Source organism: Sphaerodactylus townsendi, linkage group LG01 (genome assembly GCF_021028975.2).
Source record: "Sphaerodactylus townsendi isolate TG3544 linkage group LG01, MPM_Stown_v2.3, whole genome shotgun sequence".
Classification (NCBI taxonomy): domain Eukaryota; kingdom Metazoa; phylum Chordata; class Lepidosauria; order Squamata; family Sphaerodactylidae; genus Sphaerodactylus; species Sphaerodactylus townsendi.
The window spans coordinates 102669578-102685404 of NC_059425.1; the positions used below are offsets into that span (position 1 = coordinate 102669578).

At 42.7% G+C, this 15827-nt stretch overlaps 1 protein-coding gene across 2 annotated transcripts in view; it reads left to right on the forward strand.

Annotated features, from left to right (window-relative positions):
- The window catches only part of SHPRH (SNF2 histone linker PHD RING helicase), a 58153-nt gene extending 50076 nt beyond the window's left edge, over positions 1-8077 (forward strand). For both annotated transcript variants that reach the window (XM_048489195.1, XM_048489204.1), the window contains 3 exons: positions 636-814; positions 1928-2008; positions 5449-8077. In XM_048489195.1, coding sequence (XP_048345152.1) covers positions 636-814; positions 1928-2008; positions 5449-5545 — 357 coding nt within the window. In that variant the 3' untranslated portion in view covers positions 5546-8077. The remainder of the gene's footprint in view (positions 1-635; positions 815-1927; positions 2009-5448) is intronic.
- Positions 8078-15827: the final 7750 nt, after the last annotated feature.

The following is a 15827-nucleotide window of genomic DNA, read 5'->3' on the forward strand; positions in this document are numbered from 1 at the left end:
CTGTTCTGTTATGACAACCATCATATTTTTCTAAGTGACCTAGATGTGTGTCTAATTTTAAGGGACTGGAGAAAAATATATCTCCAATTGTTCTCAAAGCAGCCCTCAGTGATCCTTGGCTTCACTAAAACATTAACTGGAAATTGTGTTTTACATATGTTGACTTCAGTACAGCTAGTTTATTTAGGAGCTGTTTTGGGGCTAAAAAGTGAATAATTCTGTCCTGCCTACTTAGCTGTATTTAAGCAATTCCTCTGTAATTCAGTTACAGTGGTTAAGGTTAACAAGGGTTCCCCTTCACCCAGGCTCTGTAACACATTTCAGATCCTTACAAAATATACAGCCCTTAGCAATCTTGACTGCACTTAAGTGCTGCAGAGCTGTGGGGAACAGCAGCACATAGTTATGTCTTCTAGCCCTAACTGTTCTGAGGAAGGGACTGACCCATTACTTCTCCCTTGGGACTTACCTATGCTTGTGAAGGAGCTGATATTTAGCAATGTTAGCCTGCTGTCTTTCACAGTACCTGAATTTGCACATAAATATTGGACACATTGTGATCCTTTATTATTCTCTCAATTATTTTCTCCTTCATTCAATTTTATGGGATTGTTTGTTTGTTTTTTGTCTTTCAGGAAAATCTTTCGGCATTTAAATATGATCCCAAAATCAACATTTTGTTGTTGCCCCTTCATACTGGTTCCAATGGGTTAAACATCATCGAAGCAACTCATGTCCTTTTAGTGGAACCTATACTTAATCCAGCACATGAGCTGCAGGCTATCGGCAGAGTGCATCGTATTGGACAAACAAAGTTAGTTCCACGGTTGTCATGGGGCTTGACTTAGCTAAGCTTGCCAGTTTTTGTAAAGTGGTTGGCAATGAGTCAAGAGTAATTGGTAGGTTAGTGTAAATGGAAAATGTTCACGGTTGCTGCTGACTTGAGAGTGGAGATTTGTTTGGAGCTGGTAGTGCTAGAACTACTGTACATGTATTGCTCTTTGACTAGGTGCTGTAGATTTAGTTTTAGAATATTATAGAGGTTTTGAAGGATTTGTGATGGGATGTTGACATTTCTTACAGTAGGGAATATAGGAAATTGATATTTTGTCTTTTTAATTTTTTTACCCAAAAAAATTGCTTACTTCATTTATACCTTGCCTTTCTTCCCAGTGGGAACACAGAGTGGTTTTCATTGTTCTTCTGTATCCTCACAACAAGGTAGCGTAGGCTGAATGTGTGTGAATCACCCAAAGTCACCCATCTTCAATGTCAGTGTGAGACTTCAAATCTGTGTCTTCCATGTCCTAACCACTTTGTCATACTGGCTATAGTCAAAAATCCTTCTATTAATCAGGCTTCTATTAGATTTAGTGCTGCATATAAGTGCAAATGTTTTTCAGCAGCAACCTTATGTACAATTAGATGGAAAGATTGTTTTTCTGCTACTTAAGAACATAAGAACGAGCCTGCTGGATCAGACCAGAGTCCATCTAGTCCAGCATTCTGCTTCTCGCAGTGGCCCACCAGGTGCCTTTAGGAGCTCACTTATAGAAAACATGTGTATTCCTTCCATGGAGAGGGCAGGGGGAGACAGTATTCTTTGCTAAATTAATATTTTGTAGAAACAACTTTGTTTTCCTTGCAAAATATTGCACTAGCAATTTGCTGAAATATGAGTTTTAGGGTCTGAAATGCAGTTTTGCTTTATTTTGTTTTGTTTAAATTCAACTTATAAACCACTTTGCCCATCAGACAGGGTTAGAGCAGTGAAAACATACTCAATTTGAAAATGTACTCAGGTAAGCAAAGTTTTTAGAACAACCATCACAATCAAAAGTATTATAACTGTATGCTAAAGAATGAGAGGCAAAAACAGTAAAGTGTAACAAAATAGTGTTGATTGTCTCCTATTTTTCAAATACAGACCCACCATTGTTCACAGATTCTTAATAAAAGCGACAATAGAAGAGAGAATGCAGACAATGCTGAAAACTGTAGAGAGAAGGTAAAGTAAAATGTAGTTCATTCTTGTCATTCGAGCAATGTTGTACTTACCGTATATACTCATGTATAAGTCGAATTTTTCAGCACATTTTCAATGCTGAAAAAGCTCCCCTCGACTTATATGCGGGTCATTAAAAAAAATTTTTTTACTTTGCCGGCCAGCAGTTTTTATGCTAGCGGCACCAAAATTTCAGGGTACCCTCAGAAGACACTCCTGATGATACCAGCCAAGTTTGGTAAAGTTTGGTTCAGGGGGTCCAAAGTTATGGACCCCCAAAGGAGGTGCCCCCATTCCCCATTGTTTTCAATGGGAGCTATTAGTAGATGGGGCTACCCTTTTGAGGGTCCATAACTTTGGACCCTCTGAACCAAACTTCACCAAACCTGGCTGGTCTCATCAGGAGAATCTCTTTATGATACCAGTCAGGTTTGGTGAAGTTTGGGTCAGGGGATCCAAAGTTATTGACCCCCAAAGGGGATGCCCCATCCCCCATTGTTTACAATGGAAGCTAGTAGTAGATTTTCCATTTCTGATAATATCCCTCTTAAAATCTAAGTTGGGTTACATTTGGACATACAGATGATGATGAGGAATCCAGTTTTGATGGATTTTAACTCTTGTGTTTTAGCTTGGTTGCTGGTTGAGCTAAGGTTTTTGTACTTTTAAAGTTATTGTTGATACCATATTGTTCTTGTTGACCCTCTTTTCCACTTACAGAGCCAGTTTACTGTTTTTCTTTGAAATAAATATTCAAAAACATTTAACCTACTGATGCCTCAATTAATGTAATTTTATTGGCATCTATTTTTATTTTTGAAATTTACCAGCAGCTGCTGCATTTCCCACCCTCGACTTATACGCGAGTCAATAAGTTTTCCCAGTTTTTTGTGGTAAAATTAGGTGCCTCGACTTATATGCGGGTCGACTTATACACGAGTATATATGGTATTTGAGTGTCCATAATCTGAAAAGTATAAGAGTAGCTACTTAAGACAGACAAAGCATCCACCTTTAAAACCCAAAAAAGGTAAAGAAATATATTATACTATATTATAATGCATATACTATATTAGAATGGCAAGATAAATGATAATGTGCTTTTTTTCTTTTTTGGAAAAGAATGTTTTTGCTGGAGAAAGGAATCTTTCCCTCTAGCAAATAGAGCAATTGAAGTTTGATGAAAGTGGTAGGCTCTGCCACCAGATATTTCACCCTCGTGTGAAAGGTCTTAGTCTCATGCACCACTTTAGTAATCTTTCAGATCTTTTGTTGCTTTTACTGATCATGTGCAAAGGCCTCTATGGCTCACCAGTCTAGTTAAATATGCCTTTGCAAATCTGTCGGGTGCAGTTAAATGATCTGGGACCAGCATACCCATGGGACCGTCTCTCCTGCTATGTCCCCCAAAGATTGCTACATTCAGCAAATGGAAATCTACTGGAGGTCACCAGCCCTAAAGAGATCCAGCCAGCCATAACCAGAGCCAGAGCCTTTTCAGTTCTGGCTCCAACCTGGTGGAACACTCTGACTAATGAGATATGGACCATGTACGGTTTAGTACCATTTCTCAGGCCCTGCAAGACCAAGCTGTTCTACCAGTCATACAGTTGAGACAGCTACCGTTTTTCTGTCTAGACCTTCTCTCTCTTTTCTTCTTCTTTCCCTGTGTTCAATCCAGCCCATTTCCCTCAGTGATATTTAAGATATTTATTGCCATCTGTGGAAATATATTGATTGTAGTAAGTTTTTAAACTATTTAAATTGGTATATAGTATTATAAAGAGTTGGAAGCTGCCCTGAGCCCATTCAGGGAGGGGCGTCATATCAAGCCCATAAAATAAATACATAAAAATAAAATCCGGATGCTGACACACTAGATACAATATTAGCTTTTAAACATTAACTCTATTTATAATTAGCTTTACTTTCCTAAAATTCGAACTGATCATCAGAACCGGAATGAAGAATCAGTTCATGCGGCCCACTTTTGGACAACTTCAAACTGAACTGAGACAAAAAAAGTAAACTTGATTTGAATATTTGTCTGGTAAACCTGTTCTTTAATTTGCTGAGAGCCCACACTGTCAGCTAAAGCATGAGGAAGCACTCAAAAACTCTCCCCAGTTTGTTACAAGCTAACTGGGTGTACCTGTGTTTATCGTGAAGAGCTAGCTGGGTGAGATGTTCAGCATGCACAAATGCAAATCGATTGTCCATTTTTCTAGTGTTCAGCGAGGACAGAGAAATCCTGTTCTGTTTTAGAGCAGTTTCTGAAGGTGATTGCCATTCAGATCTTACAAGCTCTTCTAGACTCAAGCCTGATGTGGTGATTTGCCATATATTTGACCGAAATATGACAAGAGCAGCAACTCTCAGCCAATCTTAATTTTTCCCTGTTTAAAGGGATAAACTGTCTTAACTTCATGAAGCCCTAGCCTGTGCTTTTTAAAGCATCATTTGCACATATATAATTCAAGTGTTACTTTAGCCAATTTATAATCGTGTGAATTAGGGCTTTGTTTTTAAAGAAAACTTGGCATACAGAATATCATTCAAGCAGTTAGTATAAATATATATCCATTTGGGAAAAGTTTTCTTAAAGAATTACTCGTATATACTCATATATAAGTTGACCCGCATATAAGTCAAGGCACCTAATTTTATCACCAAAAACTGTGGAAACTTATTGACTCGTGTATAAGTCTAGGGTGGTAAATTTCAAAAATAAAAATAGATACCAATAAAATCACATTAATTGATGCATCATATAAGATCCCACCGCAGTCCCAGCCCTTGGCTGCTCTGGCGTTTCCTTGCTTAAGCAATCTTTGGAGCATTGCCATTTTAAGAAAGTCATAGAGACAGGCTGCCCGAGTGGCAGCTTCCCTGAAACCGAGCCTCAGAGCCTGCGAGGAAAGGAAAGGAAAAGATGAGTGAGTGAGGGGGCGGTGGCAATGGGTGGGTGGGCAGGAGCCTGCTGGGCACCCCACAGGCGTGTGCCCGGCATCATGGGTGGCCCTGGCTCTTCCCTGCCCCCGCCTGCTCTGGCATTTCCTTGCTTGCAAGCAAGGAAACGTCAGACAGAGCATTTGCCTGCTTGGGGGCTGACCGAGGTGGGGAAGGGGTGGGCCGGGTCGCCGCCATCACTACAACAGTTCCTGAATTACCGGTAAGTGGGACCCTCACTTGAGTATATGTCGAGGAGGGCTTTTTCGGCACAAAAAATGTGCTGAAAAAGTCGACGTATACGCAACATGTATATGGTAGATATTACTAATACTTTTATACTCCAGTACTCATCTTGGATACTTTAGTTCTTAACAATAATTACTGATGCAAAAACCTACTATTTAGGGTATATTTGTGATAGATTGGATATGAACTGTGCTCCTCATTCTCTATCATTGTGTTCATCTCCCCTCCCCCATTCCTCCCAAAAGCCATTCCAGTTCTTCCATGAAGCAGTCCGAGGCCTCCGTGTTAACAGTAGCTGATTTGGCAGACCTTTTTTCAGAAGAAACTGAAGAGCTCGAATGAAGTGATGCTTTTTAGATTACCTTAAATCAGAAGAATGGACTATGCCATGCTTGCTTCTGAGCAACCCACCTAAATTAACTAACTCTTCTGAAGTCCCTGTAGATGTCACCCAACCCCCAAATAATAGAACTATATGATTGGAAAGTATTTTTATCAGCTTCCACTAGGTTCTACGGCTATGGATCTCTTCAGTACATTGACAAGAGAAACAAAAACAAATGCACTTTACACAAATATTGTATAAATCATGGCTTTGTACTTCCAAAGAATCTGAATGCTCCCAATTGAGCTGTAGTTGTGCATAAAAGGGTATATGTCCACAACAAGTTGCAGCAATATGTGCACAAGAATGTGCATTTCATTAAAATGCTGTCCACCCTTGTTCAGTGGCTTATGCCTGTAGTTCCTAACCCAACAAGTGTTGTATGTATAGGTCTCCTTTAGATTAAGAAGTTCAACTATACTTTCACACTTTGCATGGATGAGAAAACAGGTTGCACTTACCTGTAACTGCTGTTCATTGAGTGGTCTTCTGTTCCATCCCTCACATTGGAACGGCACGAACACAGAGCCAGCGATGGAAAAATCTTGAGCTTTGTTCTTGAGGGTGTTCTTGCCATTAGCTGTCTCATGCACTCCCCTTGCCTAATGACGGAGGGCTCCCCCCCTTCAGTTCCACCTGAGCCGCCACCAACTGTACAGTGAGAACTCAAGCAGGGTAGGAAGGAGAGAAGGAGTGTGCCTGCACGGAAGACCACTTGATAAACAGCAGTTACAGGTAAGTACAACCTTGTTTTCATTATTGTGGCTTCTGTGCAGACCCACTTTGGGATTTTCCCATCAGAATCCATCCCCTGGTCAGAGCAGTTACCATAGCCTGGACCTGCAAACTCACCCAGAACTGCCCTTGGTTCCGGGGCCAGAAACGAAAAGATACATTCCAAACCTTGGCAAAACATTGGAGACATCAACAGTTGCAGCAAACTCCATGCCAAATCCAGTGTCAAGGGAACAGGGGGACACACTTCCATGGGCACCGGCATTGGCACTGACTGCTCTTGTGCCCATGCAAGAGCCATAGGCAACAACGATCGCAGTGATGTTGTTCTCAGCAGCGATGCCCCTATCTTCTACTCGGGAAGACTTCTTGCAGGGCTTTGCTGTAAGTCAAGGTGTTTGGTTTTTTCTTTGCCTTCTTAATGAGTGGTTCCTCAGAATTCCAGAACCGATGGGGAAGAAGACTGGCTCCAATTCCATTCTGACAGTGTGCCCAGAACTGACCGCACTCTCTTCTCCACTGAAGGAGCTGAAGGAACACGCACAGGAACATCAACTGCCTACAGAACCTTTTTATGAACAGCTGCCTTCAACTTTGCAGCCATATCATGCCTTGCCTGGGGAGTAAATTCCTGACACATCTTACACCAGCCACATGTCCCTCTCCAAGGCATACATTGCAATGGGTGTGATAATGAGTTTTTACCACACCCTTCACACTTTTTAAATAATGCCATCTTAAGCCCACACTACTCCACGCCCAAGTGCAGCAGTGGGACCCAGCAACACTAAAAAAGCCAACTCACGCAGTTCACAAAACTCCAACCTCTCACATCATGGCAAAAAAGGCAGGGACCTCTGCCATTAGGCATGTGGGTGTTGTGAAGGAAGTGCACGAGGATACCTAACAGCAAGAGTGTCCTCAAGAAGAAAGCTCAAGATCGATCCGTCACTGGCTCTGCACATCTGCAGTCCCAATGTGGGTCTGCATGGAAGCCATGATGATGATGAAGGGTATGAAAACCATAAAAGAATTATTTTGCCTCAATTTTATCAGTAGAATTAATCATGAAAAAGTTCCTGAGCAAGCATCTTTTCAGAAAGGGCTCCTAGTGGTGCTGCCATTTTACCATTTAAATAATTAATGTTTTATCACAGTGGTAGCGAACCTGTGGCACGTGTGCCAGAGGTGGCACTCAGAGCCCTCTTTGTGGGCACACGTGCCATCGTCCCAGTTTGGACACTCGGCAGTGCCATCGTCCCAGTTTGGACACTCACCCCTGCCAAGGGGGTGAGGGGTGTGCAATCCACTAGGTGCGCACCCCTGCGGGGGCATGGCAAGGACGTTCCGGGGCATGGTAGCAATGTTTCAGGGCGTTCTGGGGACATTCCAGGGCAGGGTGGGGCTGACGGGCATGGCAGGGGCTCAGGTCGCATGCGTGCCCCGGGTGCAGTTTCCCCTTGCTCCGCCCCTGGCACTTGGTCTCTAGAAGGTTCGCCATCACTGTTTTATCAGTTAACACTTAACTACCACTTTTTAGAAACTACTTTGATAACTGTAGTATTTTTAGATGCTGTTACTAGTACTTTATGTTTTAGAAACTTGATTTTTGCTTGTTCATGCTTAGTTATGCTTTTTATTGTCTGTTGTTCCCTTGATGATAAATTATGCCTTTTGTATGATTTTCTTGAAAGTTTCTTGAAATTGTATTTCTTAATTTAGATTCTTACCTCCTATTAAAATCTGGAAAGTTTCCTGCTTGTGTTTTGTTCTCTGTCTGCAAACTGTAACAAGTTTTGCATGGGGGTTTAATGGCAGGTGTCTTTTAAGGGGGAATGTTTAGAGTTTCCTATTTTAGCAAGGGATGCATACACAAAAAAAGTCAGTATTTTTTCAGAATTGAATATCACAGAGCTGAAAAGTATTGGTATTCCTGGTGATTCAAATCCCAAATACTGGTTTGATATTCAGATTCAGGGTCCCTAAAAAGGGGGCCCCAGCCATCTTCCATTGTTTCCTACGGGGGGGGGGGATTCCATGCTTTCTCCAGGGCAAGAATAGCCAAAGACATAACAGCAAGCAAAGCAATCACTAGCCAAAAGCCTCCCAGTGCATACAGCACCAACAAGCCCAACATAACCAGTGCAGAACCAGGGAATCCCAACAGAACCAAAAGGCAATGTGGCAAGCCTCAGTCAACCAGTGTTAGAGAATCCAAACCAAACTGATGTAAACAAGGAGGAATGTACTAAAGTGAATGACAGGATTGCCCACTGGAAACAATGGGAGATGCTTCAAATATGCTACAGCACACAGGTAGCAGTAAAATTGGGGACTGGATTTACAATGAGTATCTTTGTGCTCCCTGGCACTTTTGTGACTGTTCCCAATGTGGAATGATGGTCCTTGAAACTAGCAGAAGTGTTCTGCAACTCTAATGACAGGCCCCAGATTGGAATGACGGTCCCTGGAACCAGATAAGCTGCTCTGGGAATGAAATGATTTTCCATCTGTGAAAAGAGAAAAGTTGTTGGGAAACAGGAAGTTGTTGGTTGACTGGGAAAGAGATATAAAGATCTTAAAAGATATTTTTATCAATATTAAAATTTTCTTATGAACTTAGAATGTTATTAATGTGAATATGTTGGATCTGTAGTGCTTAGAATTGTATCAAAGAACATATGTTTTCTACTTTTCTATGTTTTACTGTTCTTTTTAATAAATTCCTTGTTATTATTGACTTTAAAAAAAATAGCCGTTTGAAACCACCCTGAAGCTCTGGTTTTAAAATATGCATGATTCATTTTGCACCCTGAGGATATAATGCTGAAAAGGAAAGGGGAAATGGAGTGCAAAGAGCATGGGTGCATCATATATTTTAACCATAGTAAAAAGATCAGGGAATGTTCAGTCTGTAGTGAGCCAAACAAAGTGCTTCCTGTGCCACTCAATCAGGTGTTTTTGGAACGAAACTCTGAGACTTTGAAGTTTTGTCAACCTCTACAAATTCTGCCTCCAGTGGAGAGGGAGGGCAGGGAGGGGTGCCATGCAAGGGAAGGGGAGGGAGGGAGGAGTGGCATGGGAGGGGGAGGGGACCCAGCATCTGGACATGGCCTACCCACCCTTGCAGAGGGAGGGGAGTGGTGGCATGCAAGGGAGGGGAGGGGAGGGGAAGGGGTGGCTTGCAAGTGAAGGGGAGTGAGTGAGGGATGGCATGCAAGTGAAGGGGAAGGGGTGGCATGCAAGAGGAGGGGAGTCGGGGAGGACAGAATTTCAAGATCAACCAATCTTGATCCTCCTTGATCTCAGATTGCAAATGCCTTAGCAGACCAGGTGCTCAGGAGCAGCAGCAGCAGAAGGCCATTGCTTTCACATCCTGCATGTGAGCTCCCAAAGGCACCTGGTGGGCCACTGCGAGTAGCAGAATGCTGGACTAGATGGACTCTGGTCTGATGCAGCAGGCTAGTTCTTATGTTCTTAATTTGCTTGACTTTTTTTACTCTCTTATAAATTCACAGATGCACACATTTTGATTTGATCTGTAAAATTAGAATAAGTGACACTAGCTCGGAAGTCTGCTGTCAGAACAAAATAGACTGTGAATCTATTTGGCAAAATACAAACAAACAAAAAAGACAGCCCTCTTTACAAGAACTTGTCAAAACATAGTTTTGGGGACTTACTCTGAGACAATTTATCCCTGGTTTGACATTAAGCTAGACGTTCCCTAGTGCTCAGCAGCTTGGCAGTGGTTGCTAGAGCTAAAGCTGGTGGTCTGATGGTATGTAAACATGAATGCCATGTTCTATAGGGGCGCTGAGGATTTTAAAAGATTTCTTTAAGGCTTCAAAAGTAACTATTTGCAAAATTGTACTAGGCAAGGCAAATACATGTCCAGACACAGGGTGTGTTTTTCTTCTTTGTTAAGAGAATTAGCAATGCATATTTGCTTCTGGTTTGTCCAAACTGCAAGCTGCTGTTTCAGTTGTGCTGAGATTTTCCACCATTTCAGGCAGTCTGAAGATTTGGCCTGCAAAGCATCTCGGCCTGCACACCCAGCTTTTTTCTTCCTTTTTTGGTTGCCTGGAAGAGAAAAGTTGTTTACGAGAATGGTCTTGTACTATAAACGTAGGCTGAAGAAATCCCACGCTGAGAGAAAAAGGAAGCCAAGGAAATTACTTGCTTCCCCCCCTTTTCCACGTTTGCTCAGTCTTGACAGTATGTGTGTCTGGTCAATGACATATGAGCAGATGAGTCACAATTTATAAATTGGCTCTAATTAAAAGTGCATTTTGGAACTAACCTTGTGGAAAGCCAAAGCATTTTAGAAAAGTTCCAAACAAAGCTACTCCATTCTGGGAATTTGTCCTACTTTCTGAAGCAGACAGAGCTTCAGTAGCATGGACACTGCCAGCTGGCCGCTCATAGTGGTGTAGCTGGATGGAAAATGTTGCCACTTATCACTTCAACAATACTTTACCTGCATAAAGCTCTACCCACATGTATCTTCTATTCACAACAGTCCTGTGACAGAGGCAGCTTGTTTAAATCTGACTTGCCCAAGAGGACCCAAATTAGACCCTGGTTGGCTTAACACATTGCCTACTTCTCATGTCCTGCAGATTGTCAAAAAATGCTAACTTGAAGGAAATTATCACACCTCCCTAAATAAAATTACCATAGTTATTGACAGCGGCACATGAAATTAATTGCCTTAGTGGTAATAATAACAGTTGTTAAGCCAGCAGCACTTCTGGTACTTTGAGAATGGCTAGTGGGCACCACTACGAAATGTCTGCTGTGGTGGCCATGGCCAATCACAACATCTTGGAAGGTTCCAAGCCAAGTGGTGCGCTACAGATGCAAAGTTGATGCCTCCTGAGTTTATGGCTGATTCCACATGGGCCAAAAACAGCAGTGTGAAAATGGTGTGAAAACAGTATAAAGCCTTTTACACCGTTTTAAACCCTTTTACACCATTTTCACACCGTTTTCACACTGCTGTTTTTGGCCCATGCGGAATCAGCCTTTCTGAAATTACTTTGACTCTGAAGAGGACAGAAAGAGGAATTTTCTACTTGCTTTACAGAAGACAGGCAGTTGCAATTCCGCACAGCGGAAAGGGCATTCCTCCACTGGCAGGAATTATGCCGGTGGAGGGGAGGGGGCTGTGCCCGCGCAGAGGCCAGCGCAGAAGATGCGGCTCCACGGAGCCGCCTCTTCTGTGTCACACCCCCCCCCCACTCACCTCGTCCTCCAGCGTCGGTCTGGAGGGCTGCAGGGACCTGCCCATGCTGCCCTCCGATCTCCAGGGGTCAGGGGGCAGTGTAGGCGGGTCTCAGCAGCCCTCCAGACCGACGCTGGAGGATGAGGTGAGTGGGGAGGACAGGAAAGCGGCACCTTCGGCGCGGTGCAGTTCGCACTGCGCTGTTGGGAAGGCGCCGCTTTCCAAAAACCTCCCTTGGGAAGGGAGGTGGAAAGCGCCGCCTTCACACCGCTTGGGGATGCACAGGATGGCACTGCTGCATTGCAGCAGCGCCGCCTGTGCGAATGGCTGCCCAGGGACCGGTGTTTTTCTGCGGAAAGGGCCTATGAGAAGGGAATGGTGCCTGCATGGTCATGTGAAGGGGTTTCCAAGCCCAAACAAACAAAAAATCTTATCTATGGCTAAGGTGAGAGTACATAGGTGCCATATATTTGCACAGGATGGGTTATCGCTCTGATGATAGGGAGTGACCCAAAGACCTCTATTCAAGATTATTTACGCTGTACCCGCAAGAGTCAAGAAGCAAGCACTCACCAAGAAACACATTGGTGAGTGCCATGGAAACATGTGGCACCTTTCTGGGGATAATTTCTGCTAAAAATCCTATGGTTTCCATCAATACTATGGTCTTCGTAGCAGATAGTGAAATTATTGGTTGAGAAGCTGGGAAAGTTACTTGGAATAATGACTGAATTGAGAATTTCCCACTGCTAGGATTAATCATAATTGAAGGTAAATAGTTCTCAGTTTTGAATGGTCATCAGCTAATCAATTAGTCTTTGAGGTGATTGTTTCCTACAAACTCACCTTGTAATTTTACCATGTTTGTGTTTACACACATGTACATGTACTTCAATATCCTTGGGAGTTGTGCATTTGGCTGCCAGTAAATCTTAGTCTGTGAGAATGTAGCATCCTGTCTAACTGGTGACAGGAATAATATAAAGAAGACAAGCTCATGTGGGCTTGGGAGGTAGCTAGTACTTTTCTGTGTCGGGTCCAAATAGTTACATTTAAGATCTTGTTAGTGAGTTTAATTGTAGAACACAGCTACAAATGTAAATGAAAGTAAAGATTTAAGAGCAAGATTTGTTTAAATTCCCTAGAATTCTTTAATGAAGATGCAATTTGGCTCCACAGGCCAGCTGGAACCATGGTTCCTGGGAATGGCTCCTCTGTTATCAACTTTGTAACCTGGAGACTGCAAATGTAATGTCTGGAAGATGCCATTCTTGTTAGCAGATGAATTCTTCCTCCTGACAAAGGAAGTTTGCTTAGTTTAGAAAACAAACATTTTTTTTAATTCTTCCTTTTTTTCAGTTGATTTAGGAATACATTGTGTTTTTTCCCAAGGAGATACTACTGCTCGATAAAACTGATCATTTGTCTTCCAGTTTTTTTTGAGTACCAGAGTTGAGATGATGTAAGCAGTGCAAACAATTATTAACAAATCCAAGCTTTTTTTTTAAAGCAAGATTTAATTTGAATTGATGCTTTAGTTAAAATTTGATTCATTTCCGGTAAAGCATTTCTAATCCAATCGTCTCTACGTGTGGAAATCCTTTCCCACTCATCATACTCCCTGTGTCATGTAGATTTTTTATTTATTTACACAATTTGTATCCTGCCTTTCTGCCCTTACCAGGGCCACTAAGGCTGGTAACATACATGATGAAATCATAATTTAAAACCATTAAAATCAACTCACCCAAACACACATCATTAAAAAAAAAATTTTTTAAACAGAGTTAAAATACATCCAAAACAAAATAGCAATTAAAACATTGGCTGGGAAAGAGGGATCATAGAAGGAATGCTAAACAAAAGAAACAAAAATCCTTCAATCACTGGCAGAAGACAGCAACAGAAGGGGCAGGGCATGTATGCTGCTTCTTAATTGTCATACAACCTATCTCCTTTCTGTCATATGAAATAAGTTATCCATACACTTAAGAATGAGAAAAGTTTTATTGGTTGGTCATTTTAATGCTTCTGAGTGTCACTGTTAGCCCTCATAAACTTACACTAAAATGAAATTATTATTGGACTGTTTACCATTGGCTAATTTAACTGATAATCAAGTTACGGTAAGTTCAGGCTTACACCAGCCCAATGGAATTGTTGACTCTGAATTTGTAGCCCATGCCGTATCACAACCCGCTCTGTTCCATCAGAATTTAATCCATCAGAATTAAATCAGAAACAAAAGAGCGCCTGGGCTCTCTCTACTTAGTTCCCAGGAACCTGGAAAATCTTAAGGTTGGGTTGGGAAAGGCAGTGATATTCATCCTTTATAGTTGTGGGGAGAGGGACACCTTTAACCCCAGAAGTTGCAGAAAGAGACATTAGGAATTATGTGACTGCCACATGACAGGAATCAACGGAGTCATGGTTTTGACTTCACCTGTCACCAGCTAGGACTGTGGACAGCAGAAACCAAGCCAGGTGAAAGGACAAAAGGCAAATTGTTTAAACAAAGGACAGTCCAAGAATCTGCTAAAAAGTGCTACCTCCACTTTCCCCCAGCTATTTTGGTGCTTTAAAAGGCACATGGGAGAAATAAACACTTTATCCCACCACTGTGCCACAGGCCCAATGTGTTCATGTGGCCTTTTAAAATTGCCTCATTAGGCTTTAAAATGGCAACAGTAGGGCCTGTGTATGCCTAGACACATCTTGTTTGGTCGACTCGACAGGCAGGAGGCATGACACTCTCAGGCCCCTTCCGCACATGCAAAATAATGCATTTTCAAACCACTTTCACAACTGTGTGCAAGTGGATTTTGCTATTCCGCACAGCTTCAAAGAGCATTGAAAGCAGTTCGAAAGTGCATTATTCTGCATGTGTGGAATGAGCCTAAGAAAAATGGCTGCTGTAAAAATGAAGGGGAAGAGAATGATGTAAGCTGCTTTGACTACCTATTGGGAGAAAAGGCAGGGTATAAACAAAGGCCGTTTCCGCACGGGTGGAATATGGCGGCCTGGGGACAGCAAAAATGCTGTCCCCAGGCCGCCATTCGCACAGGGGGCGCAGCTGCTTTGCAGCCGCGCCGCCCTCGCGCCACCCGCCCGGCGCTGAGCCGGCGTTTTCAGAGTGCGCTGGGAAGCGCACTTTTCTGAAAACGCCGGCTGGAAGCCCCCCCCCCCCACTCCCTGCCTTCACTCACCTGCTCTCCGGCCCTCCGGCGCATCGCCGGGGCCTGGGGACACGCCCCCTGCTCTGCGACACGGAAGCAGGTTCGCAGGGCAGGGGAGGCGTGTCCCCAGGCCCCGGCAACGCACCGGAGGGCCGGAGAGCAGGTGAGTTGACCGGGCGACGGCGCCCAGCGGCGCCGTCTTCCCGGTTCTTCCTGGGATCGTCCATGCGGACGGTCCCAGCGTTGTCGGGTCGGCGTCAGAAACACCGACCCAAGCCCTTCCGCCTCCGTGCGGAAAGGGCCAAAATTAACAATAATACCAACACTGCAACCCTTGGGTGAAGAGCACTGCACTACAGCATCTGGCATCTGAGCAGTTGCCATTCATAGGCATCCCCCGGAGCTAATTTACAGGAACAGGGGAGGGTTAATGGTTAATACAGTATTTTTGAAATGTTATTAATCACTTAGAGAACATTAAAGTTGAAAAGCAAGGTAATACCTAACACTTAATAAATTTCTTTTGACAGCAGTTTCAGAAGTGGCTTGTGAGGCATGGAATGACTCCTCTTCAGGAAAACAAATCTAAACTGTCCTTGAGCTCAAAGCAATATTTTCACTGGTCTTTGGACACTGGCCAGTGTTTTGACTATCTTAGTTTATTGATCTTGCTGTCATATCTTCCAATCTCACTCAAGGTGAAATCCTGACCTCCCAAATGTATTAACACAAGACTTTAAAAGAAATTAAAGTACAATTCCACTATTAGATCAGTGGGAAAACAGCTTAGTAGCTCTGGACATGCCTGCATTGTATTGGGCCCATTAAACGTTTAGGAGGTTTTTAATGGATTACTCTAGTCAGTGTCTTTTTCAGTGAAATTCATTCCATATAAATGAGTGGAGCCATTGCCTGGAAATAATAAAGGCTGGAATGTATGTCATTCAAAGTAAATGATACAATTTTAAGAATCTCCTTTCCTAATATTCTTACTTTTTGAAAAAAAATATATTTCTTTAGCGATAATGGCAATATTTTAAAATAGTATATTTTATGGTGAGTTTCTTTCTTTCTTTCTTTTTTTCTTTCTTTCAAAAGAAC